The sequence below is a fragment of the Buteo buteo genome, chromosome 4 (assembly GCF_964188355.1).
Source record: "Buteo buteo chromosome 4, bButBut1.hap1.1, whole genome shotgun sequence".
Classification (NCBI taxonomy): Eukaryota; Metazoa; Chordata; class Aves; order Accipitriformes; family Accipitridae; genus Buteo; species Buteo buteo.
The window spans coordinates 49,101,185-49,119,935 of record NC_134174.1 but is presented as its reverse complement, the minus strand read 5'-3'; the positions used below and the strand labels follow the sequence as shown (position 1 = coordinate 49,119,935).

Sequence of the window (18,751 nt, the reverse complement as noted above, 5' to 3'; positions counted from 1 at the left end):
GTGGGGTTTAGTTCAGCAATCTGCCAAACATGCTCCTAACTTGTATCTGTACCACACTCCTGTCTTTCTAAATTACATACTGACGAGCCTGATCTCCTTTCCTGCACCCTTATCAATGAAGACTTTGTATTTGGCTTTCTAAGAATAATTCCAGGGTAAAAGGCATTTCCGGGATTCAGAACAAGGCCATAGGGACTTTTATATCAGCTGTTTCTCCCTTGTCATTATAGGGTGTTCATAGTTGGAAAAGCCCCTGTATCATCCTCTGTTCATGGTTTCTGTTACATGGGACTATTCAAAGTTGACCAAAATTTAGTGACCTTGCACTGAACAATAGCACTGACAACTCTGGCGCTGAACTCAGGGGATACTGAAGGCAAACTTTCAATTATGTTCTCTCCAGCCAACATTCAATGTTCTTCAGCCCTGAACTTGCTCAATGCATCTTTCTGGTTAAAAAAAAAAAGACTTATCAGAAGTGCATCAATTGCTGTCAGAGTTTTTTAATTTCAACTCTGAAGCGCTAACACCTCTCCCATGTTAGATAATGTGTCATACATTATCTCTGAAAAGAGCTAGAAAATAACTGCATTTCAAATGAAATTGGTCAACACCAGTTATCTGACACCCTGTCTAAATACTAGTTGCATCTAGCATTCCATATGATGATCCCAATCCAAAACGTAATAACTTCTGAATGTAGTTTTGAAAAACAACTAAATGTGGGGACTGTGAGCTAAATGGCAAGTCAAGGAATATAGACAACTTAGCTTTATCTCTTTTGAGTCGGTATTTTATTATGAACTGACCAGAGCATTTTGAAGATAATTAATAGTGTGTGTTGTGACTATACTGCACAATACCATGACTTAGCACTAAGCAAACTACACTAGGCAGAATAAGGAGGATAACTGCAATAGCAAATTATTCCCCTTGGGTGAAACTGTACCTCTTTGTGCTAGTTTGCTGCCTGCACACATCTCTGCATTGTGGAATAACTACCTTGTGACCACTTACGTACACTCCTTTTAGGGTTTTGAAATGAAGATATATTTTGATCACTTCACCTATTGTAGAGAAAAATTATTTTCACTCCATAAGCAAAGTGTTAATCTGATATGCACAAATAAATCTGAATGTATTCTGGTTTCATTGTGGTGGCCAAGAGCAAACCAAATATAAAATCTCTTTTCCAAGAGAGAAAAGAGATTTTTTTTTTGCTTATAACCAGCATCCATGTCATTGTTGGGTAAAATGGCTATTTTTAATGAAACTATACGTGGAGTGTACACATGGAATTCCATCACCATATTCCAGAAACCTTTAAAGAAGTTTCACTCTTTCTTTCTTAAGACTAATGGTCTGAAGTTACAATTCTTATTTAGAGAGTAACTCCATTACATCTCAGAGCATTTGGCATTAAACAGTGCCAGTTTGTACCTTATATCATGAATTACTTGCTTCACACCTTCTCTTCCTGTGTCCTAGAAAGATGCATTGGAGGATGTATCATAGGAATACTGCCTCTCATTGAATTACTTATGGGATCAGCAGAGCTGCAATCAGGTATCACAAACATGAGCTACTTGTCCCCTCATGTTTTATTGCCTCACATCACATCTCAAAAGCAGCATAAGAAGCAAAAGCAAATTAAACAGATTGTATTAAAAGTGGTATTTTAATTGGGTCTTACCCATTCATAGAACTTTCTAAAGATTTAGAAACTCCCAGGGGTCTGATCCAGCCTTTGCCAACTATTGTTCTTAAGGGAAACCGGTTACTGTCATAAGTGGCAAGTAAGTTATGCTGCCTTCCTGCCCCCTTCAAACACAAACTTAAAAACAAACCCCAAAACACCTCCACTCTCAGTTAGTTTGTTGGGTTTTTTTAATTAACTTAGGAATTATTACTTAATGGGAAATAGGCTGTTTGGATATGTTTGTTCAGCTATTAATTTGAAATTAATTTCATTACATAGATCCTTTCTTTACATCTTGCTTACATATTGGCCTCTTCTCTTTTTCTTCAAAATTGAGATCAGGGCTATACAAATCAGATGTGATTCCCAAGAAGATAGTGCTGTGAAATACCCCTGACAGCAAAGACCAGAACAAGAGCATAGACTCACATCCTTATTTTACTTTGCTAAGCTAAATATAGATGACTGGACCAATTCCAATCTGCTTAGAAACCATTATGGAAATAAAACTTTAATTTGTATGTATACTGGGCATAGGGATGATGCTTGGAAGTTGACTATCAGAAGTGTTTATGTCCTGTTACATTACTTGAGCAGACCTCAAACAAAAAGGGAGATTCCCTGTTTTTTCTGAAAGCTCAAGCAATCTCCATTTAGCTCTGATAGCTCAAGCAGTTTATGATCCACTCTACAGGACTCTGAACTAAAAACATTTAAAAGTTAACAGAAGCACTGTGAGTCTTCTCTGTTTAACAGAAGCCCCATGCCTGATATGTGGTTGTAGTTTTGACAGCCTGCTTGTACCACTGTCAGCTGAGAAGTAAATAATAATCCTCACCTTTATGTAAACTTTAAGAGCTTCCCACACTTCAGCTTCTGTGGGATGAAAAGGCATTAATGTCAGAGAATAATTGGATTCTAACCATTGCCAGTTCTCAGAAAGCTGGACAGAACATAAGGGAGATCCTAAGCCTCCATCCAGCAGTTCCTTCACTGGGATAAATAGTCTTTCATCTTGTTAACCTTCATAGTGATCTAGTTACATAAACTTTTTGACAATTACATACATGTCATCTGTACAAGGGAAGGATTCAATAGGTGAATAGAAGGAATGCAACTGAAGCTCTTATACTGTCTGTTTTGAGTTTATGAGTCTAAAATGCTACTTCGGTTCAGACCAATATGATGTGAATAATTTTCTAAAGTGGCTGTTTTCAATGACTATTTAGAATAGAGAAAGAACTATGAGTGAGGATTTGATGTCACAAATCTGGAGCCATTGCTTACACCAACAGAACTACCACAAGTTTGCATTGAGCCCATGTGTTCATGAGAAGAATGATTGAGTCTTTTCTTAAAGCAATGGAGCATAAAGTATTTAGGAACTTTGATTAGTTAATCAAATCAACATTTCTACCTGATTTAATGGGAGCATATTCACACAACACATTATTTCTAGCAAAATGATTCAACAAGCCACACGCCCTATTAACTCCACAAACTGCTTTATACACACATCAACTTAAATCAAATCTGGTAGCTACAAATGCACCACTATAAATAACTTCCTATCTCCTCCCCACTCATTACCTGGGGAAGGAACAGCCAAAAACTTCTGTGTTGTATTTCTTCTGCTAGCATGACTGTATTGGACAATCAGGCTGAATACATCCCGAGGTGCATCAATGCTCAGAGTTTCTTTTTATCATCAACAGCCTTTTGCTGATCTGTTGGTATTTGGATCTGTGAATCCAAAAAATGAAGAGCAGTTTCAGTCCCAGTGATCACAGGCAAAGGGTCAACAAATAGTCTTTATTGCACAGTTGGTAAGATTTATCAGTAAATGGTTTGCTGATTCCAAAATGTTCTGTTTGAGACATCTCAGATGTGAGACTTTTCTACCTAGTTTTATTCCTGCCTGCATTCCTGGCAGACTGCCCTTCAGATCAGATTTATGACTTTTTGGACCAAGGCCAAATTTAGAAAAAAAAAGATTTATTTTGCTGCTATAAAGAAAAGGGACCGGAGAAGGGATACAAAAAGATGGGTGATGTGCCCAGTGTGAGAATTCAGCAAAATGGATGTTTTCAGTGACATTTTGGATAAGGCAATATTGCATTTGTCAGTGTCAGAAGAGGGGGATTTGCAGCAATTGAGATCATGAAAGCCTGAATAAATTTTGTTGAAAGATAGATAAAGAAGACCACCGCTTATAAATTTTATTCAAAAGCACACGTCAAGATCCAGATACAGTGGAAGGGTTGACCTAGGAAGAAGACCAAACTGAACGTGAAACCCAGGTTATGGGCTAGGGATAACAGTGGCATCATTCGCAGTGACTAAAAAAGGAAAAAGGAGTGAGAAATATGGAAATAAGACGGCTTTTGGGGGGCCATGTTGAACTTAAATGACTAGGTGCATGAAGTTAGGGAAAGAGGGACAATCCAAGGTTTTCATTTGGACATCAGGAAAGGAATCTACAATGGAGACATCTGTGAGGCATTGGCATAAAGATTGTAGCTGAAATTGCGTTTGCAAACCACATTGCTCAGGGACAAATTACAGGGAGAAAGAGTAAACAAATGCAGCTTTGTGGAATGCTTATACAAAGCTGGAGGGAGAAAGTGAAGGATCCTCCAACTGCTATCCAGAAGAGCACTTATGGAGGACAAGAATCAGGAGTGGAGACAGTCCTACAGTACAAGGAAGGACAAGACATAAAGAAGAACATGGCGGAGTGTCAGCTGATAAATCAAACAGTATGAGGATCTAGAGTAATGACGATTTCAGCTTCTGATGGTAAAATAATCTTGACTTGTGTCTACCATAGACATGGACAGCAAAAGAGATGCTTGCCTGATATAAATATTTTCTTCTAGCTTTTGGCCTTTTGTATGATACCATATTTTCTGTTGTGTCATCCAATTTTTGAGGGTCTTCTTTAAAAATAAAATTTTGTCTGCTCTATCTGAATACTAACATTATCATAAAAGTGGATATTTGCCATTGCAATACATAACATACACTTTGATAATTTCTTCTGTTTGTTTTGTTGGGGTTTTTTTAAACACTTGGAAGTGAATGAATTCAGACTTTTTGGAGGCAAAGGGGCTTCTATTTAGCTCAAACCCAAAGAAAGCTGTTTTGAAGATGGAAGGAATAAAATAGAATGCCAAGAGAAACAGACCTGGGAATAATGGAGGAACAATTAATGTGAAGAGCTTATTGAATAAGTCCAATAGAACGTTCTTTTGTTTTGCTAAGGTGTTTTTTTTTCTTCACTTTCTTATGCTCAAATCACAGTTGCCCTACAGCATCCCATGAGCCCCCTTTGCCCTGCTCTGAGCACAGCTACACCCTGCAATAATTAACCAGAATTTTTGAGATTGAGTAATATTAAAAAAAACAATCAAATTCTCTTCTTTCAGTTCTTTTTTCTTCCAGACAGACCCATCAAAATCTCATCCACACTGTTTATTGAGTCTGAAGAACTTTGCTGCTCATAAAAGACACACTCACTGCCTTAGACCATCAATCTCTGCTTTGGTGTACTGCTTCTCTCTGGATTGGCAGGGGGCTGAAAGTGACATCAGTCCACAGGGCTTTAGATCTAATGCTCCTGTGTGCGTCAAGTAATCCAATTGAGTTCTTATATGTCGACGGACCCAGAGATTTATATTGAGCCACTTCCTAAAAGCTGACTCTTATTACCTGGCAGGTGAACTAACAAAAAAAAAAAAAAAAAAAAGAAAAAAAAAAAAGAAAAGAAAAAAAAAAGAAAAGGAGGGAGTGTAAACAGCCTCAGCAGACATGACATTGCTCTCAACTTCAAACCAGGGGCTGCTAGGCTTGGTTTGCAAGCAAGAGAAGGAACCTTACTGTTTACTTGCTTAGCCACTTGCCAGACCACACGGTGCTTAGTTACAAGGCATAAACAAAGCAGTAGAAAGAGAGAAAGGAAGAAAGAGAAAGAAAGAGAGAAGACAGAAAGAAAGAGAGAAAAAAAACAAGAAAGAGAAGTCCAAGCAAGTACTGAATATGTTTAATGTGACACTTAAAACTATGATGATCTAAACAATCAGTATTGGGAAAAATATAGAAGATTTCAGACTATTCTGGATGCAGCATCTGTCCAACGTGAAAAGGTAGGTTCTTACGTATTTCTCTTAATCTCATTATCAATTAAATAAGTATTAAAGCATTCATCTTCCTGGCTTTGTACAGCAGTATCTAATATTTACCCTGGGATTTTTTACATTAAAGCTCATTTCATTTCTCTCAAGTCATTAGCTAATCCTGATTAGAAGGCTGCCTTCTTCTGGAGTTAGAAACATTCACCTATGACAGAATTTCACACATAAAAATTCAAAGTACCTCAGCCTATTTCTATTTTCTATTGAAGGCAAAGGAATAGAAGGCACTAAATTGCTACTGCTTTTATGGCAGGGATAAGTCTTCATTGGTATAACACCATTCACATGATTCTGGAAAACATGTTTAAGTACATTATTAATTCATGGATTTATACTGAGTACTATTATTTAGGAAAGAGCACTGAACTCCAAACACCAGAAAGACATGTTTCTAGTGATTACAACCTGGGACTAAAGACTCTCAATTAAGAAATTGGTTTCCTAATTTCTTCTCTACTGCTCTCTACTGTGTTTTTAGGCAAGTCCCTGCATTACAGTTTGCAGTTTCTAAAATAAAAGCAGCCTTATTTCATGGAAGTTTTGGCATATGCTTTGTAAACACTAGTAATTTAGAAATTTTTAGATGGAAATTCCAGAGGAATACAAATAATGGTAATTTACTATTTACATCTAAAGTGGATCACTGATGATAGCAAACCACATTATCCTCAGTGATGTGGTAAAAGAAGGCACTGAGAACTTCTCAGGTGATAGAGCCAGTCAGCATCAGAATCAAGATCAGAAGCTTTGGATATCTTGCTACTGCAAACAAAGGTATAACCGTGACATTTTCAGGACTCAAAAACTCTAGCTTTAGAGTACCTGTTTGACATATTAACAATAGGCAAAACACAGCAGCATTGACTACAGTAGGATTAGCTGCTTGAGAAGCTATGGAGAGGCTTTGGGAAGCCTGGACAGTATAGGCTAAAACTTCATTTTTCTCTGGCACCTGAAGAAGCTACAGTAAAGCCTGCTCCGGTGCTTTTACATGTGTTGTGGTGCTACCTTTTAACCTCAGCATCAGCACCTCATTTGACTCTTCATTCCCAGCTCCTATGTCTGGAACGAGGCTGCCTCATTGCAGAGAAGTACATAATGCCTAAAAAAGGAGATAAGCCAATCAAAATAAAAGAGAAATACTACTATGGTACTTGAGTTCTACTGTCCTACTATTTCTGGCACTGTAGTAGCAGACAGCATGTCTTTGAAGCTTCAATCTTTGAAGCACTGGAATGTAGATTATGTATTAGATGTATCAGATTCAGTTCTAGGCCAGCAGTCCGTTATGCTTTTTTGTAGAATGAGCTTTTAATGACAGGTACATGAGAAAAATAAAAGAATGGCAGTAGCTGTCTATCATAGATAGATATTCTGTGAGGTCCTTGGCGTTTGACATCAGCCAGGGTGGAGGTGATAGGGCATATAAGCTTAGCAAGAACAAACATAGCACCACTTTCTTTTGGATGCAGTTATCCAGTGAGATGTTTTTATACATTTCTACTGAAAGAACATATATTTGCAAACTGACTGCAGACTGTAATATTCTCTTCTGAAATTCACAGGTAGGTTCCCCTTGAAGTAAAGAGGAAATCAGAATTTAGCCCTGTAATTCTGATTCTGTAGGATGGTGTGTTCTTCTACATTTTCTTTTGGCATCAATAACATTTTGTGTCTTTGAGGAACAATGTCCATAGATCTTGTAATAAAGCCACACCTTTTAACAGACTTACCACTCAGTTCATTAAATTCACTACAGAGAGGCACATAACGACACTGCTCAGGAATCAGATTTCAACTCTCTCCTTCAAAGATTGGACTTTTTAAAGACTGGTCCAACCCATGAGAAGTTTATGATCTCCTAGCAATGAAATATGGCTCTCTTCAGCAATGAAATTTTATCCCCCTTGAGTTCTGAATACTTTGCAATAATCTGGTTAATTCTCCTATTGATTAAAATGCATGTTTCCAGAAAGGAAATAAAATAATTTACATTAGAAGGTGGAAAAGTACTGTATATGAAGGCTGTATCATTCCAGCTATAATTTCTCTGGCATAATCTTTCTAAGGAAAAGTCATGCTTTAGCAACAAGGCAACTCCCTTATTGACTTGTCAGTGTTTACAGATTTGGCTCTGCCTGTCTTCTTTATTTGAACAGAATTTTTTAACATCATTTTAAGTGTTTATTCAACTTATAAACCCATAAATTTCCACCCCATACTTCAGAGGGTTGAATTTCATACTTAATGAGATTCATCTCTCTGGTATGAGGAATACAGTGTATTCTCTCCAAAATTATAATAAGTGTACAATGAGTCAGAGTATGAAATTTGTACATGGAATATATGTGAATAAATCAGGTTATGATTTAAATTAATTTTAAACTAGATCTTTCAAAAAAATGGTCTTTTCAATCTCTTCCAACTTTTCAGGTAGCTAAAATTTATTGGTATTTTATGGACAAGCAGCACTGAAATATAGTGGTTGTACTTAAGCAAAGTAATTAGTAATTATCCAGCTTTTTATCCAGTTGTTATGCTTATATGTCCAGGTAAAAAAAAATGTTGTCATGAATGATAGCCTGTATCAAGAACTGACTTTAAAGGGTTACGGTAGTGGCCCTAAGATACATTATATACACAAGAAGCTCAGAGTTTAATTTAGACATTTTAAAAAGTCTAAAGTACACAGTGTGGGCACCTAATCTCCCCAGATACTTTCCTTTTTTGTTTCTCTAAAATATTCATACAGTTATGATTAAGATATTATATTACATTTATTTTCAATACAGTTTGTTCTGTATTTCCCCTAAGATTATCAGTAACAGTCATTAGTTTGGTGATAGCAACAACATTCCCTTAATTCAATTTTAACTACATTTTAATATATTTTGAGAATTTACTGTTTGAGAATTTACTTGGGTTTTCAATTTTAAACGTTATAGATGAATAGTGCCTATAAAGCCAATATATTTAGGTGTCATTTCTTAGTAAATAATTTCTATACTATATTTTTTATAAGCTTAATTTGTCTTATGGAAATTACTGTTCTTCAAAAATAAAATAAAACCTGAAGTATTAAACCAGAACTGTCATCAAGACAACAGATGCAGTCAGACCCTATCCAAAGCTCACAGTTACTGACTGATCATCTTCTTTCCTCTATAGCCAATTTCATGTTACAGTTTTGTGGATTGTTATGAATCAGATGCAAAACAAAACAGGTTTAGGGTTCTCACTGACAGACAATTTGGTCCCAGCTTTCAGTGCTTCTTCAGTATCGCCTAACTACCTACTCCTATGATTTTTTTTTTAAAGAAGCAAACAACATGCAGTGTTGAGCAACAAAAGATTGTGATCCTCATGTGAAAATTGTTCATTTAAGAATATTTAAGTGTAGACACTCTTTACTGAGGCAGAATTATTTCACTGATCCCAACCTGTCCATAGAGACCCAGAATCAGTTTAATACGCATCTACTATGCAATAATCTTGTGCCTCTATAAAAAGCAAGCCCTATCTTCCCATTTCAATTAAGAAAGGATTCTGTACATCAAATATTTAATCTGTATCCATACTAGGATAACTTTCAATTTCAAAATGTCTCTACATTCACATTTATAACTATATAATATTTAAGTGCATAAAGGAGATCAGTTAAGTATCTTCCTGGAGATACTGCCTGCAGAATGCAGACAGGTGATTCTGGCCCTGGTTCAGGTTAATGCCAATTGCTGTCCCTGCCACCACGGCTCAGGGAAGTCAGAGGCAGTGAGATTGATGCTAGCTGCATCTGTTCCTTCTCCACCTGTGACTACAGAAAGTGTTCTGCCTTCATCATGTCACATCAATGTACTGCTAGGTTTGGGACAGACTCTTTGTAAATTCTGTAAATTTACTTTGGAATTATCACTGATGATTTCAAAACTGTACCTCAGTCCAAAAGTTAATATGGGCCCTATTTTTAATCCCCCTAATTTTGTATTCCAAGTTTGATTTATTGCACAGCAAGTCCTGAGATATACTGCAAGAACTTTTCTTAGGGTATTTGGGATACTTGATATTAAAAAAGCATTTGTCTTGCCTTTAGTCAGATATAATTTGTGTTTTAATTTGCTTCTAGTCTTCAGTGAATTTTCAGTCCCTTTTGCTGAAGTTGCTGAACTTTTGTGTCAACATGATGTAAAGATACAAATTCATCACTGGGCTACTCTTAAACATAAAGGACTTCAAAGCAACATGTTACTGTATGTTATTAATCATTGACGGGTGCAGCCACAGGGGAAAATCAAGAGATAGGATAGACAGACTGATTTTATCTAGGTCGAAGTCCTCACCTTGGTGTGTTCAGAAATTACATTACTTGATATGTTAATTAACCCATTGTCCAGCACCTCATGTCAAGTAAAAGGATGCTGACAAAACTGACATTTTTCCAGCTGCTTTCATTCTAAAAGATCTTTAAGAATTAGCAAGTCTGTTTTGCTAATCTGTCTGCTATGGATCCCTTTTCAGCCCTTAAAATCAGTCTATTAGCCCTCCAACACCCTAGGAAAATGTCCCTTCAACTTCCTATCTTTCCTGGCACTTGATGAGCTTAGATTTGAAAACAGACCGCTCGACATCTTGCAGAATAGCACCTGAGGTCCTCTGGCTAAGTCCCTTCTTCCAAAAGAGGTTTTTTTTTTCCCCCACTTCATCTTGCTGCCACTGATACATGAATCTTTGCCTTTGGCTATACTTAAGCAGGTTTGGGTACCCTTGGTTTTGGTCATTTATTTACAGGAGGTGCTTTTAGACTATCAGGCAGCACCTGAGGCCTAAAGGGGACTGTTAGACACAGCTAAGAAATTGGAGTACAACAGCTGAAAGGGATAGAAGGCTAAGAAAAATACTGTATCTAGAGAAAGTTGGCTAAAGACCATCTTTTTACAGACTTGTGTGTCGTTTTATTGGTGTGTCCTTCAATGCAGCACTAGAAGAAACAATTCCTGGTCTTAAATTTGCCCTTGAAAGTGATCGATGGAGATTCAGATACTTCCACACAGTGTAGTGGTTAAATTAAGCAAAATCAGTATTAGCCAACTTCATGTGTCTTCATGTGCAGTGGGTTTACACCAGCTTATATGTACTGTTATGAGTAGACAACTTTTTCTGGATATAGTGGTGCAAATGGAAGAGGTTACACTCCAAGTCCCCCCCCCACTTGCCTGCCAGTACAAGCCTACACTCATACTCTGCTAGTGAGGTTAGTGGCTGAGGTTAGCAACCTCTCAGATCTGTCAGAGGACCTACTTATCTTGCCTCTCTCTTACTCACTCATGTCAAAATCAATCAGTCATCTCTAGTAGAAGGGCTGTGATAGGCATTTATGTCCAAACCATAAAGAGGCAATACACCTTTCTCAGACACAACTGCTTACAAAAATCTACATCTGTTTACACCCTTCAGCAATTCAAAAGCTGGTTAAGTTTCCAGCTAGGTATTTTGCAATATACAGATAGAGTAATGAAGCAGAACTGGATGTTCAGTCAGAAGAAAGACAAGACTGCTGCAAGAACAGCTTCCAGGCAGGAAAAATTGAAAGGCATTTCTGGTTTGACAGAAGCCTTTCAGTTCAAGAATGCTTGGTTCTTACCCAAGGTTAATCCTTTGTTGTTGTTGTTGTTATGTTTTTAAATACACTTTTTTTGCCAAAGTTCTCATTTCCAGTTGTTCTTCAGGATGCCCAAATGGGGCAAATCTGTTCTTGCTTCATGCCTTTAAAAGTTGACCAGAAACAAACTTGACACCATGTTTTCAAAACCTAAACATGGTTTTTCTTTCCTCACCATCTTATTCGCTGCTGTGTCCTATGATCTCCCTTTTTAATCTGTTTTTTCACCACCATCCAGGCAATGGATTAAGACTGATGCTATAGAAACCAATTCTATAGCTGAACCAACTCCCCAGTAAACTCCCTCTAATAGGCTTGCATGAAAAGGGCTGTCATTTAGTTAGGAATCCAGATACCCTGTTCCTCTTGAGGATTTTTAATTCACATGACTGTGTTTGATAAGGGAAGGTCAGTTTCCCTACAAAAGTAATAGTTTTTAGCTCTTTCGTTGTCTTCATACAGTCAACAAAGCAGCAAAAGTAAAGATGAAGGTTGACAAAAGCCAAGTTGCTCCCTTACATTTTACTAAATAAGACTGCCAAATCTAATAAATCCAAATTGCATGTAAAGTGACCCTGGCATATGAAATTACTAATGCGTGGTTGTTATTAAGTGTTAAATTCAGATACAAAGCTGTAGTTCATTACCTTTTACAATCTATTCAATTTCTTTCATTGACCCTAGATTTCAATGACTGTTTGGATGAAAGCTTGCACATATGATAAAACAAAATGTACCAAAATAGAATAAAATAATTTAGAAAGAAATGTGATAAATAGGTGGATATTTGTGGCAAAATGATGGCTTATCATCACCTCAGTGTACCTTTCCTATCTATGCAAGAAGAGTAGATTAAATTCTTCCAGGGGAAAATCTATTGGCTTGAGACAGTCCACATAATGAATGAACATGTTGCAAAGATAGAATGGGAAGGATATTTTAGGCTAATTTGCCTATTTAGATGGCACTATCTTCTTCCACAGAAGTCAGCAGAAGATTTGTCTTTGACCTCAGAGCACGAATTGGCACTGAAAGCCCATTGCTACTTTTTCCAGGAACAAAAATGTTAACCTCTGTATCCTGGCCAAACTCCAAAGTGGGTGATTACATTCCGCTGCTCTAATTTTTCCCTGCAGGCTCAACTAGATCTAGCATCATTTCCTGATGTGTAGTGTTACTGTGAACAATCAAGTCCCTTTTTGCAAGGTTATTGTTAACTTTCCTCCTTGCCTCCTAGTTTGTCTGCTTTGCCTTATCAGTTATAGCTTGTTTGAAGGTCAGAACTGTTTGGTTCTGGATCACAGCTTTTATTAAATTGAAGGACCATGAATATGTGCAGTGCTACAATGATAACAACATCTTTATATCACTTTTACTCTCATATCATATACATAGCGTAGCCTGGCTATAAGAGGAAATGAAATGTATTTTTTTCCCCAAGCACTCACAGTTGTATTTTTGTCAAATATCATGTCATGTTGGTGTTGAAAAACAAAAGTCAAAAACACAGCCCAAAATTACAGGGCATTCTGAGTGTGTTTAAAAATCAATTGACAATTTGCTTGTAAAATAACACATTGCTTAACTCTACATTGCATTAAAGCAATAATTTATTACACTTTAAAGAGATTATGATTTCCATGGCCATACAATGTAATTATTTTTGGAAGAAGTTTGCACATCATTGCTAGCAGAATTCATTTAATTCATACTTAGTATTGATCTGAGACATTACTTTTACTCTTAGAAAAAACATTCATTACAAATGTTAAGCAGCTCCGGTGTAACTGCTGATTTCACTTTGGCTTTATGAAGTTGTAACACTTGCACTCTGGATAGTTGCTTATTGAGTAACTTAAGCTAGTCAGAAATGTCAGCACTGAAATCACTTGGTATAAGCACTTCTATCTAAAATAGAGGATGCAGTGCTCCTTCCTCCAGCACAGTCTCAAATAAAACAGCACTAAGTACAGTCTGGTGGATTACCCATATGGAGAAGTCACACAGATTCTAGCTCTGGGGATGTGAATTGATTGCTTAGTCCCAGTACCACAGGGTTAAGTGAAATGCTATCACAGTAACTTACTATTAAGAGAAATGGTGATGGCTTAGATTAAGAAGATTTGTCTGTCTCTTCTAATTAAGCTTAGGTTCTTAAGAAGCTTTACTATCCTTTGAAGCTACAGAGACTAAAATTAGGACTCTGGTTCTGTTTAAAATGTCACTAGGTTGGTCCATAATCCTGTAGGGATTGCAGCAAGGGATCATTCTTTCAATGTTGTGATTCCTTGTTTGGAAGCTACTGAGCCAGGACAAGACCCCATGAATCAAAGTCTGAGTAGTCTATTAATCAGCAACAAGTTGGGCCTGCAGAACATCGTAATGCTCTTGCAGTGACCCCTTGAAGACTGCATAATAAACGGGAAGCTGGCAAAGAAATCAGCTGTAAGACACAGTAAATTCTATTGCAGGCAGAGAGCAAATGGTAGCAGTAAGTGGGTTGTGCACAGAGGGTGAAGAAATGATTAGAGGGGAAGATCTGTTTTCAGGCTGTAAGTGAAGTCATTTTACAGTGGCGTTTATAATCCTATACATGACAATAGCATCCTAGGGTCTAGTGTCCTCACTTGGTGGTCTACAGACAATGTCAAAAACTCAAAGCAATAGATGGATCACTTCCAACTTTTCTCATTATGCCCCTATTTACACAGCATACAATGAACCTATGGAGCTCACTGTTACAGGGTAGTAACAGCAAAAGTGTAAATTAATTTCAAAAATTTTTAGAAAATTTTAAGCTTGGATTCAGTTTTCCTTACAGATGTGTAGACCTAGAGCAGCTCTGCCTAGATTAGCAAATTGCAGAAATGTAAAACTGGTGAAATAGAAAAATCAGACCCATTTATGAAGAACAAAACCTTCTTTGATGATATTTAGTATGATAAAATATTTGGAGAAAAAGAAACCTTGATACTTCAAGTCACAAGTCAGTTTCTAGTTGGCTGGGATTAGAAAAATACTTTTCCAATAGGGAAAACATTAAATTATGATTCACTACAGGATGCCTTTCTCTAAATGATCTGATGCTGTGCTGCAGCTGAGACAAAACAGGGAGTGTGTGGACCAGCATTCTTCTGCAATATGCCAGGTCTTACATACCTGTCAGATAAGACAGTGTGCTGGGAGCCACTAAATTGCTATTCAGCAGCTCACAGAGGGAATCATCTTCTAATTTGGTTTAGTGAAACAAAGCAAGTTTATATGTATATTGGTATGGATGAACTGCAGGTTCTGAGTCTCAGGTATCTGACCAAGAAAAATCTCTCATCAATGAATCCAGTAAGAGTCTACAAAGCTTTTACTGATCAATCTGCTGAGCAATGAATGAAACTCAATTGATCTGTTGGACTGTGTTTATAAACCTTTCATGTTACAATGCATCTCTTTTGCTTTGCTGTTCTTTTTCTCTTAGATTAACTCTGTCATGTTTTTATAAAGAAGAACATCCAATTAAGCAGCAAAATCAATGCTCTACCATTCAGATAACCACTCACAAAGTCTGAACAGTACATATTAATGAAGAATCTCCTGAGTAAAAACTATTTGCCCCACAGAATCTTGTGATTGGTTTCAAAAGATGAGAAAAAGGGCTCAAAAATATTACAGGAAGTCGCTTAGTTCAGTCCCCTTTATTTACTCTTACCTAGATTAAGATAGGGATGAACGATACCTACCTTTTGTGAACAAAGAAGCAGGGTGGTTCATAAAATATTTCTTATTGTGAGAGAAGGGTACAATTGTAATCAGTATGGCTTGCTTTGAGCAATTCAGTCTACTTCAGAGTGTCCAAAATCTGGTTTCTACTGCAGCAGGCATGAGCAGTTCTTGTGTGACACTGGCCGAGGTCCTGTGGGCAAAAGGAAGCCCTCTGGAGGAAGAAGAAATATGGGCACTATTGTACCTGGCCACAGTGCAGCTTCTGGAGGACCTTCACAAAGGTGAGGTGAAAAGTATCTTCTTATAGTCCTTACGGTTGGAAATTAAATCTTGAGTTATTTTAGCTCTTTTGAGGGTTTGGGTTTTTTTTGAGACAAAAAGCACTAATGGCAATAATAGCATATTGCTAATAAAAATGAGAAATCTTTCAGTGCTGCTGGGATTACATGCAGACTGCTCTGCCTACATAAGAGATCTTCACACAGGGCTTTTTTTTTTTTTTTTTTCCAAATTACACATCAGATATTGATTCATCTAAGTACAACTATACATGGTGTAACAGGACAGAAGAGTCTTTCCTAAAGTCTGAATAACATACACACAGAAAGTGCAGTGCCAGCTAGGATCATGTCCTTCATGTACTGACAGTGCAGGACAGGCAAATCCACATGGCTCCTCATTCAGCTAGTGAGAGACTTTTATCCTGGATGATAATAATGTGATTTATCATAATGGCTAGGCAAGTCATCATGACGAATGCTTGCCAAGCAGGCCAGCTGTACAACAGAGCACAGCTGAGCAACCTGTCACATTTTGAGAACTGTTTATGACAACAGATATTCCTTTTGAGGGGACAATGGATGAGATGTGTTCTTACCTCATGAGCATGTAGAATCAAAATACAAAATACTGAAAACAATTGATATATAACCTCCTATAGCTGGAGGGGTGAACTTTTACTACCAACTAGTTTTTAATGGACTGGAACACTACAGCAGGTTGACTATACCATCAGTTCTCTATTATCTAGTGTAGCAAGAGGATAGAACAGCTCAGACAAGACAGGCACCAGGAATGTGCAAAGGAGTGCAGCACAGATATACCCACCTGGGTAGATTCAGCTCAGCTTAATTAACTCAGTGCCAGAGACTAAGCTGACACTACATTCTCCTGATCTCTTGTTTAAAAAGCAAAAAAAAAAAAAAAAAAAAAAAGACAAGACTTGTTGGATGTCTGTTGAATTGAGATAATCAGCCTATATTCCCTATGCAGCACCAGATAAATTTACAGTATTATGATCAGAAGATGAAGAGTAAAGCAAGAGGAAGTAGGGATGTAGGACCAAGCTGATCTATAGGTCAAGTGCAAGGCTGCTCAAATATGTCTTTAGAGAGCTCAAGTCCGGAAGTGATGCCAAGTTGGACTCATGCTGAAGCTGAATCCCCAGTGCTCCAGTTTCTTAGAGGGCAGCAAAGGTGAACTGCCTCTGCATAGCATCATCCCAGTTGACTAAGACATATTTCTGGCTCCACATCTTTAATTACTGCTGCGTTTGTACTGCACTGTGCTTGATGTAATAAATCCTGCTAGAACTGGTAATGGTCAGCACTACTTGCTATAGCAATATTTCCAATGTCTTTGTGCACTGACTGGTTAGGCAGGTATGGTCACTCATTGGCTGGCCAACATTACAGAAGGCCAGGTAATCTTGTCGAGGCTAAAGTACAAGCTGGCTACCTGTTTCTAAACCAGAAAAATTTCCAAGCATGTGCTAGTTGTATTTGCTCACAATACTAGAGAAAATGGAGAAGGAGCAAAAGAGAAGGCTAGCTGATAATTTTAAGACCTTTAATTTTGTAAAGAAGTAAATGCCACAACTGTTGCAAATACCAGTGAGTACTGATTCTCTGGATCCTCTGGCTGTACCAACCTCCTAGGTGTATATGAGTTCCCAGTTTAACATTTTACCCATTTTTACCATTCATTTTCCTGAGGTAAAGGTCACCATGCATAAGAACTAAGTAGCCATTTTTTAATATATAATTTTTAAATGCTAAAATACCAGAGCATTTAGGGCATGTTTCTGAGCTCTTCTCCTATGAAGATCTGAATGGTCTCTGTTCTCATGGTTTAGACTGAAGAGAGTGGTTCAGCAGCCAACACTTTCTTATTTTTTTTTTAAATTACCTATATTTCCAGGAACCCTATATCTAAATATTGCCATAGTTAATGCAGCTTTTCCTCTTTCTAAAGTAAACAGATTGATCTTAGATGCTTTTTGTCATGTCTTTTTAATGAATATTTTAATGAAATCACTTGGATGTCTTTGGTGAAATTCACTTAACGTATGTATGCAAGTGCGGTGTGTTTGCAGAAGACTGCACATCCTCATGCTTCCACTCCTGCTTTGGACCACTGGGACTGACCTCAGTGGATCTCTGCAGTGGTATTTTTTAAGAGTACCCAGCCCTTTACAAGGAGAATCCAGTCCATTACTGACATACCTTCAAATACAATTTTTCAGGGAACAGCAAGGGCAAGCTGTTCCCTAAGGGACAGGGAGCCCAGATCCAAGCATGGTTACAAGGGTGGCAGGGCAGGGGCTGTGCCAGCCAGGGCCCTATCCCACAGTACCCAAGTAAGGCGAGTAGGGCAGGTCTGGGGTTGACAGCTGAGAATCCAGACCACCACACAAGTTTGCGGTCACAAGGCAGGTCTGAGGTCAAGCTGGGAAGCTGCGTCAGAATCAGGTCTGGTGTGGGCAACCAGGGTCAGACAGCCTAGCAATCCCCAGCCAAGTCCACAGTGACAAGGCAAGTCTAAGGACAGGCTGGGAAGTCAGTCTGTGTGTCAGGATCAATGAGGTCCACAGTCAGGCAAGGCATGGCTGTGGCTGAGCTGGAGACAGGCACTCCTACACCATACATTAGGCAGGGAGTCAAGGCCCCAGGCTGAGCTTAACTGGAGCCTGGGATTATGGCCAGAGGTAGGGGGTAGGTCCCAAGTGAAGCTGGTCAGGGCCATTAAGGCCTAGTAGTGTCCTCAGGACCTTGTCAGGTTTAGGAGTCTACATTTATCACTTTAAACCACTTTTGTTTGAAATATTGCCTCTCTTTTAATAGAACTGACATGCGGACGGAAAGACTGAATGTGAATAATGCTAAAATATCATGGCTGTTCACATTACTGGTAGAATCTAGTCTAAGTTTTAGTTTGGATAGTTTTCATATTTGCATTCTGGTAAAAAAAAAAACCAAAGTTCAGGTTAGTTGGAAATGATGCTTCCACTTAAAAGCTTCGTAGGTTATAGCACTGGGACTTGGGAAGCTTGTTTCTACTGCTACCTCAGTTTCTGTTGACTGACAAAGTGTAGTCATCAAAGCTGGGCTCTGCATCAGTTTCTTCATCTGTACAATGGAAATAAAAAGATACTGACTCCTGGCACTGACTTTCTGGCAAAGTAACTTGGCTTTGCTAGATACAATA

At 37.9% G+C, this 18,751-nt stretch overlaps 1 protein-coding gene across 1 annotated transcript in view; it reads left to right on the top strand.

Moving 5' to 3' along the window:
• The first annotated feature begins 15,356 nt into the window (after positions 1-15,356).
• Positions 15,357-18,751, top strand: part of FRMPD2 (FERM and PDZ domain containing 2) — a 37,527-nt gene continuing 34,132 nt past the window's right edge. The window contains exon 1 of the mRNA XM_075026724.1: positions 15,357-15,546. Within this exon, the coding sequence (XP_074882825.1) occupies positions 15,357-15,546 (190 nt within the window). The remainder of the gene's footprint in view (positions 15,547-18,751) is intronic.